The sequence below is a fragment of the Gopherus evgoodei genome, chromosome 6, assembly GCF_007399415.2.
Source record: "Gopherus evgoodei ecotype Sinaloan lineage chromosome 6, rGopEvg1_v1.p, whole genome shotgun sequence".
NCBI lineage: Eukaryota > Metazoa > Chordata > Testudines > Testudinidae > Gopherus > Gopherus evgoodei.
This window is the reverse complement of record NC_044327.1, coordinates 85,539,455-85,554,556: the sequence shown is the minus strand read 5'-3', so window position 1 is coordinate 85,554,556 and position 15,102 is coordinate 85,539,455. Positions and strand designations below refer to the sequence as shown.

Here is a 15,102-nt window from a genome sequence, read left to right as displayed (position 1 = left end):
AACACGGTGTCTCCCAAACAAAATACAAAGGCTCTCTCTTCCTTCAAACCTCATTAAGCCAATTTTAGATTTGTCTCCAGCTATGCATTAAGAAGCATCCTGTTTATCCAAATAAACCCCATGAACTCCACATAATTCATTCTATTTCAGTGACGTGGAGTCTACTGTATATAAGCTATAAAAGGCCTGTAGTGTCATTGGTATGATTACTTGCAAGTTTAACTTCTTCCAACTTAATTAAATCAAAACATTTTAAAAAATTTAATATATGGACTACCTGCTTTGGCTGCCTTTGAAATATTTGAGCTTTTAACCAGCTTTCAACTTCTTCAATCTTCTTCTTATGTACAGCAAGCTCATTCTAGAATGATGAGAAAGGATAAGAAATGCATATAAGCTCTGATTTATGAGCTTTTATTGATACAGTTCAAGAATAGTATTTGTGTGTGTAAAAATGCCAAAGTGCTTGTATGAGAATGACCTAGCCACCCTTAACATAATTTAAATACATCCTAAACACAGCAATTAAAAGTAATCCATCACAAATCCCCTCCTTTAACAACTCCAATTCCCCACCAATTTTCCAAATGCCAAGAATCAAAGATGAGCCCTGAAACAATCCTTGAAGTAGAGCTGTTTATTATTTACATACACACCAACAAAGCCATTTCAGAGGTGGATTATTTTAAAAGCATTCTAAGAACGTTAATTTACTACTCCACAGTAGTTCATACCACAAGGTTCCTCATTCTGAGAGTAATAAGTCAATACACACTAACATATTTGAAATGCACCACTAAAAATGCAAGTTCTGTGGATAAATAGCTGTGAAAACCTGAGTTTGTTCAGGATCTTCTCTACAGATAGTTGGCTCAGTCAACTAACCATTCAGCTTATGCACTGGTGCAAGACAATCTAACATTTAGAAGCTACACTCTGGGTAGGACTAATTTGCAGAAACAGAACAATTCATAAGTTACATAAAAATGATTTTGCATCCCGTATCACATCCAACACTTAGAATACTTCTTGTACCTGTGTTCCTGGTTTGTATTTATCCACCCATGGTTCATTTTGAGACTGGCTTTGATTTTGTTTAGAGTGATCACAAATGTGATCTATTGAAGATGACTTTCCTTTGATTCTGGCCAGAACCTTTTTCTTGCTACTTTCTGGCACAGAGGAATGATCTTTTCTCTTCTGATGCCGATTAGCCTCCCCAGATGACTTCACAGGAAGGGTACTAGGAAAGATATTTGTATTCCCAAAGAAATCATCAAATGAAGGTGCCACCCAATCTGTTACCTGACAAAATATAAATTTGTGAAGGTTAATGCCAGACAGAATTTCACTTTTTTTTTTGCTCTACATTCAGCTGCAGTTGATGCTGAATAACTTGGCATTATCTATCAAATATATAGATTTACATCCTGAATATTTTCAGTAACAACCAATCATTTTCCCTTATGAAAATATAATGAAATGCCATATTTGAAAAATATTTGAAGAGTAACCTTGTCCCTTTCAATAACAAAAGTTGGTCCAAAAGATCTCTCATTCAACATGTTCATTTAATATTTTAAAAGAAGCTCTTAGAAGTCCTCAGTGATACAGATAATTATAAACAAATGTTGGCTTGCTCACCCTTACTTAAATTCTACAATGAAAGCCTCTTATGCACCACAAGAAGCTAGACCTAAATTCTATGGCAAGGACATTGTATCACAGCACTCTGGTGCAGCACAGGGGAAATTCTGGGGCAGCTTCCATTATTAAAGAGCCAAGGTTTACAATGAGTTTAATATTAAATAAAATAAAGAATTCAATACAAGAATACTAAAGAGGCTATTATTCAATTTATTTTACATTGCCTTTATATTTTGAATATTTGATATGCTGCATATTTTTGTATTTACAAATTTAAGAGTGGGGGGAGGTGAGGGCAGGAGAAACAGAAGGTTTTGGCAACTAAGTAGAAAACAGTTGGGCTTTGTTAAAGGGAGAGATATGGAAACTAATTTGGGATTGTGGGTCAAGCACATTTACCTGAAGTTTCTCCTACAGTGATGATCAGCAATGAAATAGCTAAGAAAGCTAACATTAAAATGTTTATCTGTAGGTTTTAGATTTAATAGCCCATTGACACAGGTAGGGAAGTTTACATAACTCAGAGTTCTTTTTCAAACTATATGTACACTCAATGACAACACTGCACAGTTTACATTCTGTCCACATTTTCAAGGTTATCTTCACAACCACTGGTCTAGAACCATTTTTTTTTAATGAAAACTTAGATTCTAAAGAACAATTCCGTGGATGCAGGTGAAATCTATCACATGTTCTAAAGAGCCCTGCCTGAAAGAACCTAATAAGAATAAATTAAATCAATATTATCCCCATCAAGAGGGTTCCTGCATACTCAGTACTCTACACACTTTTTACAAAACCAACACATATTTGCAGGGGGCTTAAAAATGTTCCACTGAGTGAAAGGGTATCAGCAACTGGAAAAAGAAAATCAGACTTGTGTTTATTTTAAGCTTCAAGTAGTTTTTAACTGCACAAGTAACATCTAAGATTACCAGAACTGATTTTTTTTTCAGATAAATTTATGCACTTGTCAGCATAGTGTGATTTAATAGGCAGTAATCTCTTTGATTCATGTGGATTTTTCACTCTGCGTCAGTGACAGGAAAAAATTTTTTTGTATAGGAAAATGTGATTGGATAACAAATCGTGACACACAGATTAAGGAACACCTGCAGTACTTGGAAGTACTTTACATTATTATTATTTTAAGGCTAGCTTTCAAATTGGCTTCCTTTAAGCCATGTTGATGGCAAAAACAATACAAAGCTATTAATACTTAAATCGACCTCAGATTCAACACAAACTGTCATATAGTATGAAAAACAAATTAAGCCATTCCAAGAGAACACTGAAATAAACTCAGCATAAAAACAAGGAATATAGTGCAAATAATCTTTTCCCTTTTTTGCCTTCACTTAAGTTTCTGATTAAGATATAAGGGTAAGAATGGCTTGTTGCTATATCATAAAATTATATTTAATTACACACACCTGTATCAAGATGTGTGTGCACTGTAGCAAGAGTAAAGCTCCACTTTACACACATAATCCAAAACAATCTTTCTTAAATATTTGTAGCAATCACCTACTTTAGTTGGCACTATCTTTGTCCTAGAAGAATTTTTTGACATCATCAACCTTTATCATTCCCATCCGCAGTGTATGACCAGTAGCACGTTAAAGAAAGTGACCTGAAACTGAAAAGTTGAGGAACAGATTTTAAGAATAATCCTTTCCTTTTTGAGGAAAAGGAATATAAAGCATTTATAGCCATTAAAGATTAACTAGTCTTCTAACTGAAACCTATGTGAATTACTAAGTGATATTTAAATAAATGTACATGCAAATACAAGGTTAAAAATATATCCTATCTGCTCTACAAAGGAGACTGAGGGGGGGAGGGCGGTTACAACCCAGCTGTAGCGTGGGCGGGACCGCGCTGCACCCCTGTAACTGGGTTATACGCAACACTGCCCAAGGGCAGTGACCTGGTTACAGAGACACTCAGCGTAAAGCTTTCCCTGACACTAGCTGTACCCGTGTCCGGGCACAGTCTGGCTGTCGATACCAGCTCTCCTGACTCGCTTGCGGCTGCAGCGTACATGGGCCCATCCGCGGCTAATCAGGTGCCCCGCCTGCACCAGGCGAGGGGCCCAGTCCCAGTAAACTCAGAGCCCCCTCCCCGCTGCTGTCACGGTCTCAGGCGGGTGCTGGGGCGGGCGAGCTGACAGAGTTGCTCTCTCCTCCTGTAGTCCGGACCCGTAGCGGGGCTCGGGCACAGACCGAGCTCTCACTCCCCGGACCCGACCCGGCCCCAGCGACCGCGGGACCCTAGAGCACAAACACCTGGGCACAGCGCGCTTCAGCCGCTAGGCCACCGCTTCCGGCGAGGGGGCGGCACCGGCCTCTCAGCGGAGAAGAGCAGCCTAGGGAAAACCGACTCAGCCTGCGGCTACCGCAGGGACCTCCCACGTTCGCGGCACTTAGCTGCCCGCACAGCGCCTGTCCTGCACCGCGCCAAAGGGAACCACCACAAACAAATGAAGCGGCGGGGGCGCAGCTGCTGACGGCCTTAGTGTGCGCCCAGCCTGGAGGCTAAGCAAGGCCCAGGAAGGTGCTCACGTGTCTCCTAGGTGATTTAGTTGCTGCTTTCGTCCTAGCAGCCGGCGAGACGCCAGACATGCGGCGGCCCAACGTCCTGCTCACGGGTAAGCGACCGTGAGAACCGTGCCCGTGCCGCCGGAGCAGCGACATGAGAGCGCGGGGCCGCCCCGCCGCCTGCCCTGGGCTGGCTGAGCTGCGGATCCCCACGTTGCACATGGTCACTGAGCGAAGGGGGGTTCGCTGTTGGCCTGAGCGATCAGTACGAGATCCATAGAGATCCTGCAATATTCGTTTCCTTTGTCCCTGCCGTGGGGAATCTGGGAGTGGTGTGAAGCTAGGGAAAATAATAAATACATGGAGATAAACCTATCTCATAGGACTGAAGGGACCGTGAAAAGTCATTGAGTCCAGTCACCTGCCTTCACTAGCAGGACCAAGTACTGTCCCTGACAATTCATTTTATGCTCGAGATTCCTAAACGGATCTCTCAAGGATTGAATTCACAACCTTGGGGTTAGGAGGCCAGTGCTCAAATCACTGAACAATCTTTCCCCCCTGCTGGGGTTAAGTGGCTTAACCATTGAAAAGGCTAGTGATCCCGTTACATGTTTTATTACTTTTGTTAGATCCATTAGCAGCTTTTAACCCATCACAGTCTGACAGGAATTTTTCTTCCATCAGTTCTTTGCTATGAATGAGGGAGAGGGATAGCTCAGTGGTTTGAGCATTGGCCTGCTAAACCCAGGGTTGTGCGTTCAGTTCTTGAGGGGGCCATTTAGGGAACCAGGGTAAAAATCTGTCTGGGGATTGGTCCTGCTTTGAGGAGGGGGGTGGACTAGATGACCTTCTGAGGTCCTTTCTAACCCTAATCATCTTCTATGGGTATGTCTACATCTACAATTTTGCAGCGCTGGTTGTTACAGCTGTATTAGTACAGCTGTATAGGGCCAGCGCTGCAGAGTGGCCACACTTACAGCAACCAGCGCTGCAAGTGGTGTTAGATGTGGCCATGCTGCAGCGCTGTTGCACACCGCGGGGCTGGATACCTGCTTGGAGGGGGGGTCGGGGAACGCCAGAGCACACCGCGGGGAAGGAGACCTGCTTGGAGGGGGGGGTCGGAGAACGCCAGAGCAAACCGCGGGGAAGGAGACCTGCTTGGAGGGGGGGTCGGGGAACGCCAGAGCACACCGCGGGGCTTGGATACCTGCTTGGAGGGGGGGGGGTCGGGGAACGCCAGAGCACACCGCGGGGAAGGAGACCTGCTTGGAGGGGGGGGTCGGGGAACGCCAGAGCACACCGCGGGGAAGGAGACCTGCTTGGAGGGCAGTGGAGTTTGCTTAATTACCGGAGAGGCTTCCTCAGGTATGCTGGGATACCTGCTTATTCCACGGAGGTCAACAAAAACGCTGGTGAGTGTCGACACCTGATGACCAGCGCTGGTGATCCAGCGCTGGATCCTCTACACCCGAGGCACGACCGGGTGTACGGCCAGCACTGCAAACAGGGAGTTGCAGCGCTGGTAATGCCCTGCAGTTGTGTACACATCCTAAGTTGCAGCGCTGTAACCCCCTCACCAGCGCTGCAACTTTGTAGTGTAGACAAGGCCTATGATTAATGGGAGCAATGCATTCACACAAGTAGTCTGACAACTGGCTTTCAAACCTAGGGTTTCAGCAGAGCATTGCTAGGACTTTACCATGACCATATGATGATACCAGAATCAGTTTTAAGTTGCGTAGTATAGAGCAGATTTCACTTTTATTTGTGGATGCCATTCAGATTTGTATTTTCTTGTCAAACTTTCTTCTCCCCCATTATTCTGTGGGGGCTGGGTGTTTGGTGGTGGTTATTTTATTGTGGGGTTTTTTTGTGCATTTTTCTGGCTGACTTATTTAAGGAAACATTTGTGGCCTTTCAGATCTGCACAGCTGACTTGGTTCCTTTAAATCTAAATTTTATTTTTGGTCATTTTAACATAATTATGTTTGTGCTTGTCAGTGAGTTTATGGTTGTAATGTACCATAATGTATTTATTTTGCTAATGTACTTGTTAGGTATGATACAAATACATTATATGACTGGCATTGACTTAAATAACTTATCACTTTATATAATTTGTTTTATAGGTACTCCTGGTGTAGGGAAGACTACACTGGGCAAAGAGCTTGCAGCAAGAGTAGGGGCAACATATGTTAATGTGGGTGATTTGGCAAAAGAAGGTAGGTTGTAAAACAGAATACATGCATGGGTGGTATGTGAACTTCTGGCTGAGGAAGGCTAGCTCCGAGCCCTGCCCCTTCCACACAAGGTCTTGCCTCTTCCCCAACTGAATGGAACCCAGAGCTCCTACGCTGTGGCCGCTGGCCCTCGCCCAGGCTAGCTCCCCCAGCCCCCAAAGTGCCCAAGCCAGGGCCACTGCACAGAGGGAACCCCAGAGCAGGAAGGGGCATGGAGTGGAATGGGGGCAGGGCCACACCTGGCTGTTTGGGGAGGCACAGCCTCCCCAGTCTGTGATACCCACTGCCCATGGGGGTCTGCTTGTGTAGATTCAGATGCAAGATAGGGTCTTTGTAATCAGTGAGGACTGCTTACAGGCATAAGGGTAGCAGATGAAGCCCTGAGACAACTGAAAGATAAACACTTGGGAAAGCGTTAACTGCACCTTTTTAAAGATGTAGTATGACCAGCTGCTCACCATACTTCTCACCCTTATACAATTGCACCTTATGTCCTCATTTCCCTAAGCAGCTTTGCAATATGGAGGCATAATTCGGTTCTAAGAGGCTTGTGGTATGACAGATGTTTTAATGAAGTGTGGATACAAATTGATATTTTAAAAATGAATTGGATTTTTTATTTATATTAAAAACAGGATTTTAAAAAAATAAACTATTTACATTTGAAATAGGTTGTCAACATAAAGGTCTACACTTATGATAATCTGCTAGTCATTTAAATTAAATACCAGAAATAATATGAAGCAGTACATATTTGCAGACAATTTTAAAGAAACGCCAGACCACTGAACTGGTGGAAGTCAATGGCTCTGCACCTAGAACCAGAATTCTCTGAAGTGCTAAACCAGCTTTTACAACAAGGAGTCCTTGTGGCACCTTAGAGACTAACAAATTTATTTGGGCATAAGCTTTCGTGGGCTAAAATCCACTTCATCAGATGCATGGAGTGGAACATACAGTAGGGAGGTATAAATACACAGCATATGAAAAGATGGGACTTGCCTTAACAAGTGGGAGGTCAGGGCTAATGAGCAAATTCAATTAAGGTGGAAGTGGGCTATTCTCAACAGTTGACAAGAAGGGATGGAAATCACTTTTTTGATGCTAATGAGGCCAATGTAAATAAGGTGGCCCATTTCAAACAGTTGACAAGAAAGTGTGAGTATCAGCAGGGGGAAATGAGTTTTTGTAGTGACCCATCCACTCCCAATTTTTATTCAGGCCTAATTTGATCATGTCCAGTTTGCAAATGAATTTCAGTTCTGCAGTTTCTCATTGGAGTCTGTTTCTGAAATTTTTTTGTTGAAGAATTGCCACCTTTAAGTCTGTTGTTGAGTGTCCAGGAAGATGGAAGCGTTCTCCTACGGGTCTTTGAATGTTGTAATTCCTGATGTCAGATTTATGTCCATTTATTCTTTTGTGTAGAGACTGTCCGGTTTGGCCAATGTACATGGCAGTGATGGCATATATCACATTGGTAGATGTGCAGGTGAATGAGCCCTGGATGGCGTGGCTAATGTGGTTAGGTCTCATGATGGTGTCCCTTGAATAGATATGCAGGCAGAGGTGGTACTGGGGTTTGTTGCAGCTTTTGACAGCTTTTGACAGCTTCTGAGGTGCAAAGAGAATATTTTCTTCTTTTCAGTTTATTCAACTAGTTCATTCAAAGTTAGGAAACCAATTGGAAGTTGAAAAGGAGCACTTGTTTTCCTCTTTCAATCTATGAATCAAAAACTAGCTGCACCAGGATGATATCTACTAATTCTAAAATCTTGAAGGCATGGAGACCAGAAATAATCAGTTCAATTCACTAAGTGCAGAGAGTAATTCCTTTGTTTAATGTATTTGTTAGTTTTAAGGGCAAAACATGTTTTGATAAACCTTTTTCTTATGTATCTTAAGGTACTTTACTTAATAAAAATTCTGTTTTATGCATTTTTAATTAAATATTCATCTAAAGAGAGCCTATCACAAAAAAATAAACATCTAGTAAATAAGAAATGTATCATTAACCATTTTCTAAAATCATAAAAACTGTAAAACTCAAGAATTTGTATAAATGTAAATTAAGCTATATAATTGCTTAAATACATTTGTATAGATGTAGTGTCCTCCTGGTTAGCAAAAAGAAACCCCACATTTAGCGTAAAGGCCATATTTAGTTGCAAATCAGTATGTGAATTGGTACCAACCAAGAAGAATCAACTTTTTTCTTTAGGAAAATAACTAAAAAGTTCAAATGCAAAACATGATTAAAATCAGTTATTTAAATCCAGGTTTCCTGTTTGCTGATTTAAATCAATCCACCCAGTTTTAATGTTCAAGCTAATGCTTTTATCCATGGTATTTTGTTTTTTGGAAAAAATCCTATACAATAGATTTTAAAGAACTTGAAAAATAAACACAATTTCTATTGACTGTCAGTGTCGAATTAACATAAATGTGTTGTCAAATGACTACCATTGTCTCACAAAATAACGTGGACTCTTTTTTCTATAGGGGAATTATATGAAGGCTTTGATGAGGAATATGAATGCCCAATTTTGGACGAAGACCGAGTGAGTCCAACTTAAAAATCTAGCATATTGAAGATGGGGGTGGCGTTAATTATAGTAAAAGCTGTGTTATCTGGTACTTTACCAACTGGAAAGCTCTGTAAACTGGCATTTCTGATCTTCATTGAAAGTCTGTTTTATAGTCTGGTTGGCGTGGGGCCGGCAGGCTTCCTATCTGGCTTTGCGTGGCTCCCTGGAAGCAGTAACATGCCCCTGCTGCTTCTAGGCAGAGGAATGGCCATGAAGGGTTCGGAGTGTGGGAGGGGGTGCATGGCACGGGCTCTAGGAGGTTTGGGGGCGGTGCCTGCAGGGGGAGGGAGCGTGGAGGGCCACCTAGCCACACCTCCACCTAGGAGCAGCTTGTAGGGAGCTGCCCAAGGTAAGTGCCACCTGGATGCAGCACCCCTGTCCCAAGGCCCCTCCCACACCCAAACTTGCTCCCAGAGCCCATGCCCTGCACCCTCTTCCATGCCCCAACTCCCAGCCCTAAGCCCCCTCCCACACCCAAACTCCCTCCCTATTAGTTAACCAGAATTGTTTACTTACCCTCATTTCCCCCAACATTGCCAGATAAAAAGCTTTTACTGTACTAAGAAGCTGCATCTAGTTTTCTTGTGCCTTTATCTGACTTTTTTCTGTAGGTAATTGATGAACTAGAAGACAAAATGAATGAAGGTGGAGTTATTGTTGATTATCATGGCTGTGACTTCTTCCCAGAACGTTGGTTTCATATAGTATTTGTACTTCGCACTGAAAACTCATTTCTGTATGACAGACTTGAAAGCAGGTAAATCAGTGGAGTAAATGAAGGTGAATTATCATACAGATTCACAGGAGCCTTTCAAGAGTATAAATTCAGTGTTTTGTATAAAATAAGGATATAAAGTCGTCTTATTTTTTATATATAAAATCTGTGTTTTGTTTTTGTGTTTAGAGGGTACAAAGGGAAAAAACTGCAGGACAACATTCAATGTGAGATTTTCCAGACTATTTATGAAGAGGCAATGTCATCTTATAAGGAAGAAATTGTACACCAGTTGCCTAGTAACACGCCAGAGGACTTGGAGCGGAATTTAGACCAAATTGTACAGTGGATTGAGCAGTGGATGAAAGACAACAACTGAAATTTGAGGAAAAAAGAACATGTTGGACTTTTTTCCCCAGGTTATTCTGGCCATTCAATAAATGAAATTTGTAATTGTGGCATGGTAAACTAACCTTTCTTTGTTCAATTGCACTTCAGGGACTACGATAATTTTTTAATCTGAGAAACTGAGGAATTATAATAATGATTGATCATACTGATGAATCTGATATGGTTAAAATAATGCCAACCACTGAAGGATGGATTTTGTACTGAGAGAAGCTGGGATCTATATTATAAAATGGTTATAGAGGGAAGTCAGGAGCACACATAGGCTGTTCTTATGTTAGAGAAAGCTCCAAACTACAATGGAGTGAGTATATATTTGAAAACTTATGTTCATGGTAGATATGTGAAATGCATGACTTTTGTGAGCTGTTTTCAAATGCTAAGATATTTTAAAACAGCAGAAGCTTCATAGCATAGAGGAGCATATCATCAAATATTTCTACATAACGTAAACCATTGCTCATTTTAAGTTGATTAAAAGTCACACAAAGTGAATAAAAAAAAGTTTTTGTCAATGGAAGGTTTAAAGAAGCAGCAGTATATCATTTTGTGGAAAGGGGAATGTGAATTACTGTTTGAAGACAGATGTAAGTGACTACAGTGAAACCTGAGCTTGACTGCCTGTGGTCACATGTCATAATGGCCAGTTAAATGTCAGTCCCTGCAAGAATTCCTCTTTATTAATTGTACTGCATTATTCATCCAGCTGTTATTACAGCTACAATACTAGCAGGCTCCTTGTTCGTCATTATTTATAGGTTTCACTGTAACTGTTTGAGTGGCTGGGGGGAAGGAAATGATGTGATTGGACTCTGTTAACAAAGATCTGTGTGAAAGGATGGCATTAAACCCATCCAAACTAATCTTGTTTGTTCATGGTGGGTTGTGAGCCCTCTGAGCCAGATCCTGCAAGTTACATTCTCACTGAACACAATGGGAGTGTTGCTTGAATAAGGACTACAGAATCTTACAAGAGTAAGTAAGCAACTTTGGCAGTTTAAGTTATCACCTGCTCGAAGAAGAAAAATGTCATAACTGGTTGTTCAGATTGATCTGAAGGACTATAATGCAAACAAGTTCTGTGTGTACTTTCATAAAACAAATTTTGGCTTAGTTTTTTTTTTTTTTTTTTTGGTAAAGTATTTTTCTGAACATGACAATTAAAGTACATTAATATAAAAAGTGTTAATGGGTCTATTTTACTTGCATTAGAGTTGTGGGATGTAACATCTAGAACTATAGTCTCAGGAAAAAAGTGGGTTGATACAGACATGTAACTTGTATACCTCTACATCTATTTTAGCCTTTTATCTTCTATGCGAATATCACTAGCCATTAATAGCTCATTGAATATTTCCATGGGATGCTCCATCAATGTCTACTGTGCTATAAGAATTGTCATAGGACATCAGCCCGCTGGCTCATCCAGTCTTGAATCTGATCTCTGAAACGGGCCAGCACCAGGTGCATTAGAAGTTATAAGAAGCCATATATACAATAGGCAGTTAGGGAATCCATTCTGCAGGGGGAGCTTTTAACCTTTCGGCTATAAGCTGAAGTATCAGCAATTGCATAGCTACCATCTCTGTGTCTCTCCTGTGGCCCAGCAGGTAATAAATGCTAAGAGGGCAGTTGGGTGCCAGGCCGAGCTCTACCCATGCCCTCACTGCCACAATCTCGTGGCTGCTTTCTGCCTGCAGGCTCACCTACGGCTGTGGGGGCAACATCAGGACCGGCCTTCGCCTGGTGCTTTCTCTCTCCCGCCCTTCCCCCCTCCTACCCTGGCTGAGGCCCCCCCCCCGGAAAGCTAGTAGCGCTGCCATGCAGAGCGCTTGCCGGGGGGCGGTGCTGACTGAGGCCCTGCCCCGAGGGAGTGACCGCTGCTGTAGGTACTCGCAGGCGGGGGACGAGGAAACGCGGGCGGCTGCGGAGCGTCGAGACCCAGGTTCGTGGGCCGCGGGGTGGTCGCAGTCTCTCGGTGGCTGCTGCCGGGCCTGTCCCGACTGGTGCGAGGAGCTCCGCGGGGTTTCCCGCCGCCGGGCTCGGACAGGCACTGGCACCTTGGCTGGAAGGGGCAGCAGCGGCGCCGCCTGGGGGGGTTCCCCCGGGCCGGGCTGGGAATGCAGCCTACGGGAGCCTGCGAGGGGTGCGGCTGGGCTGCAGGGTTGGGCGCTCCAGGGAGGCTGCTGAGGGGAAAGGTTGGGGAACTGGGGGCAGGAGGAGGAAGGCCAGAGAGGCCTTGTTGGGGTTAGGGTGCAGGCGGTGGGTTTGGTAATAAAACAAGGTTTGCACAATTGGAAGCAGCAATACCCACTGGGTGCTGTAGGCGCCCAGGGTTCAGGGGCTGCCAGGCGCTCTGAGGTCGGGGCTGATGGGTAGCATGGGGGATGCGCTCCTCTGTACACAGGTGTGATTATTTTCCTCGCTCTCTAGGAGAAATCACACGTGTGCACAGGGGAGCGCAAAGGGTTTGATTTCTTGAGTGTTACTTAATGGCATCGCCCACTTCCTGGTATTAGGTGCATCATCACTAGAGCCATCTACTTTTTTCAGTCCTGCACATTGACCAGAATACCTTTTTGGCCCTGACTTTCAATATCTTACTGCTATTCAAAAGTGTCCTGCAAAAGGAGAAACATTGGTCTTGTAATCCTTTTGTTGGTGTTAGGATGTGTAAAAGCAGCAAAGAATCCTGTGGCACCTTATAGACTAACAGACGTTTTGGAGCATGAGCTTTCGTGGGTGAATACCCACTTCCTCAGATGCATGTCAGGATGTGTAAAGAAGACTTGAAAAGGTTAACAGTTGTCTGTATTTTTAAAATAGAAATTCAGGACCTGTTTACACTGGAAGACTCTCTCTCCTTGTATCTAGCTGGATTTTTTTAATATCTGTGGTTTCCCTCAGGTGCAGCAGAGAAAGCAGTAGTGTAGACAAAGCTTAGGTAGGCTCAGACATTAAAAATGGGCTCACTAAAAATGCCTGAGCCTTGTCTATGCTGTAGCCTTCATCCATTCCCCTGGTGATGGAGCTATACAGCTAGGATTTTTCAGACCTTTAATTCCCAATGTAAACAAAGCCACATAGTCCTTTAGGCTAGACATGGCTTGAATTTTTAATGTAAAAACAGGCAGAGGAAAAATAATTTTAAATAATGCCTTTTGTCCTTTATAAAGAGCAAAAAGGTCACAAACCTAGTTTTAAAAAAACTTTAGTTGTCTGTACACCTCTTGTGAAACTTCCTGCAACACATAAGCACTAACTGAACAGTAACTGACTATAACTGCCTTACAGTGACCTGAGAGCTTTAATATTTTTATTCAGGCTGATAGAAAAATGAGCTGTTATATTCTTAACATAGCTGCTTATATACAGAGGGCTGCCTACAGATGGCTCTCAGAGGTTGTGTTTTTACATTCTAAATAAGCCTCTTTCACAATAGGTATAAATCATGGTTTGTAACCCGCTAAAGTATTCAATTGTGATTACTGGGCAGTTTCAGCTCTGTGATACATGCTGGGCTGGACCTCATCACAGCACTGTCACAACAGTTTATTCACTGTGGTATTTCTAATGTGCCCTACTCCATAATAACTAAGTATCATTTTATCTTTCTAGGTGTCCTTGTGTAAAGAGTAGGAATTTACCCTATATAGCGTATCTGTTCCAGTTTTATAAATTTGAGTCTAATAAGAAGTAACTGATTAGAGACAGACTTCGCTGATTACCCTCCTTCAAACAGCCTGGTGTATGTTGGGAGTTTCTGTTTCAACACATAGATGAGTTTCTAAGCAGCGTGGTGCAATTTTAAACTACTTATTTGTTCAGTCGTCCACTCAACTAACATTACTGAAAAAAATAATCCATAAGTCTGTCAAAAAATACTGTGAATAGAAGTTTAATTAGGTTTGTTAATGAATGAACATTTAACAAGTCAATATTCATACAGTATCCAGTATGCACCCTATCCAGTAGGCTGTCCATCTGAATTATTGATTCTAGAGCAGTGGTTCTCAAAGTTCATTGCACCATGACCCGCTTCTGATAACAAAAATTACTGAATGACCCCAGGAGTGGGGACCAAAGCCTGAGCCCGCCCAAGCCCCGCTATCTCAGGTGGGGGTCCAAAGACAGAGCCCAAGCCCTGCCAAACCAGGCAGGGGAGCCAAAACCAAAGCAGAGCTCAGGCTTCAGCTTTGGTCCTGGGCAGTAGGACTCAGACTTTGATTTCAGCCGTGGGCTGCCCAGCAATACTTAACGCCAGCCCTGGCAACCCCATTGGAACGGGGTTGCGACCCACTTTGGGGTCCCAACTGACAGTTTGAGAACTGCTGTTCTAGAGTATCTGTTTTGGTCTGTGTTGCTACTTTCTGCTCACAAGAAAGGATGAAGCTCTGCATTACCAGTATACCTGGAGGCAGAATTTGGCCTTTGATTTTCTTGCCTTGCAGTCTCAGCATGATCTTCTATGTTTCCTGGCTGCAGGATGCTGTTTCAGCTGGGAGGAATTCAAAATATATTTAAAATGTGACTGGAGTTTATACACTTTTGTTAATTAGAATAATCCAGGACTATCTGTCACTGTGTTTCTTCCATGAGAGAAGATAAAGAGACAGGGTTGGCAGGAAGGATTTAGTTTGTAAACCAAATAAGTAACAGCAATTGAGTTTGGAAGCTTGGAGATAAATTGTTTTTTGATTCTTAATTTCTAGCACTAGACATCATGGTGATGGTTGCAATGGAAATGCCTAAAAGATAAATGGTGACCTCCCCTTTCTTAAAAAAAAATCCTGGGATTAGTGGTTCCAACATCTATCAAATTATTATTAAATCATATTGCAAATTAAGAGAAATAAAGTCCAAATTAGAGGGACATGATTTAGAAATGTTTACATCAGCTTGCAACTATTGTAGTGTTGAAAATGTTACCAAGTCAGCTGGTGTTGACATTTCAACATGCTAAA

The 15,102-nt window shown here is 42.6% G+C and overlaps 3 protein-coding genes across 12 annotated transcripts in view; 2 read left to right on the top strand and 1 right to left on the bottom strand.

The window, feature by feature from the left end:
* The window catches only part of RAD17 (RAD17 checkpoint clamp loader component), a 31,190-nt gene extending 27,133 nt beyond the window's left edge, over positions 1–4,057 (bottom strand). Inside the window, exons 1-4 of one of the 7 annotated variants that reach the window (XM_030567555.1) lie at positions 3,936–4,057; positions 3,179–3,286; positions 1,036–1,305; positions 278–361 (exon numbers count right to left, since the gene is read on the bottom strand). In XM_030567555.1, coding sequence (XP_030423415.1) covers positions 278–361; positions 1,036–1,305; positions 3,179–3,223 — 399 coding nt within the window. In that variant the 5' untranslated portion in view covers positions 3,224–3,286; positions 3,936–4,057. The other 6 variants (XM_030567553.1, XM_030567549.1, XM_030567554.1 and 3 more) reach the window with 6 other exon arrangements.
* Positions 4,058–4,173: 116 nt separating this feature from the next.
* On the top strand, positions 4,174–10,188 carry AK6 (adenylate kinase 6). The gene is made up of 5 exons (XM_030567567.1): positions 4,174–4,297; positions 6,320–6,412; positions 8,930–8,988; positions 9,627–9,772; positions 9,920–10,188. The coding sequence occupies exons 1-5, from the start codon at positions 4,270–4,272 to the stop codon at positions 10,107–10,109; spliced, it is 516 nt and encodes a 171-aa protein (XP_030423427.1). The 5' UTR covers positions 4,174–4,269; the 3' UTR covers positions 10,110–10,188.
* A 1,803-nt stretch (positions 10,189–11,991) lies between these two features.
* CCDC125 (coiled-coil domain containing 125) overlaps positions 11,992–15,102 on the top strand; it is a 39,668-nt gene continuing 36,557 nt past the window's right edge. For 2 of the 4 annotated variants that reach the window (XM_030567560.1, XM_030567557.1), the window contains exon 1: positions 11,992–12,083. The gene's annotated coding sequence lies outside the window, so the exon portion shown is untranslated. The remainder of the gene's footprint in view (positions 12,084–15,102) is intronic. The other 2 variants (XM_030567559.1, XM_030567558.1) reach the window with 2 other exon arrangements.

Excerpts from the sequence above, each read along its gene's own strand:
- AK6 (XM_030567567.1), top strand. The coding sequence starts at position 4,270 with ATGCGGCGGCCCAACGTCCTGCTCACGG. Across the intron at positions 4,298-6,319 it reads GCCCAACGTCCTGCTCACGG|GTACTCCTGGTGTAGGGAAG; the intron begins GTAAGCGACCGT and ends TTTGTTTTATAG. Across the intron at positions 9,773-9,919 it reads TATGACAGACTTGAAAGCAG|AGGGTACAAAGGGAAAAAAC; the intron begins GTAAATCAGTGG and ends TTTTGTGTTTAG.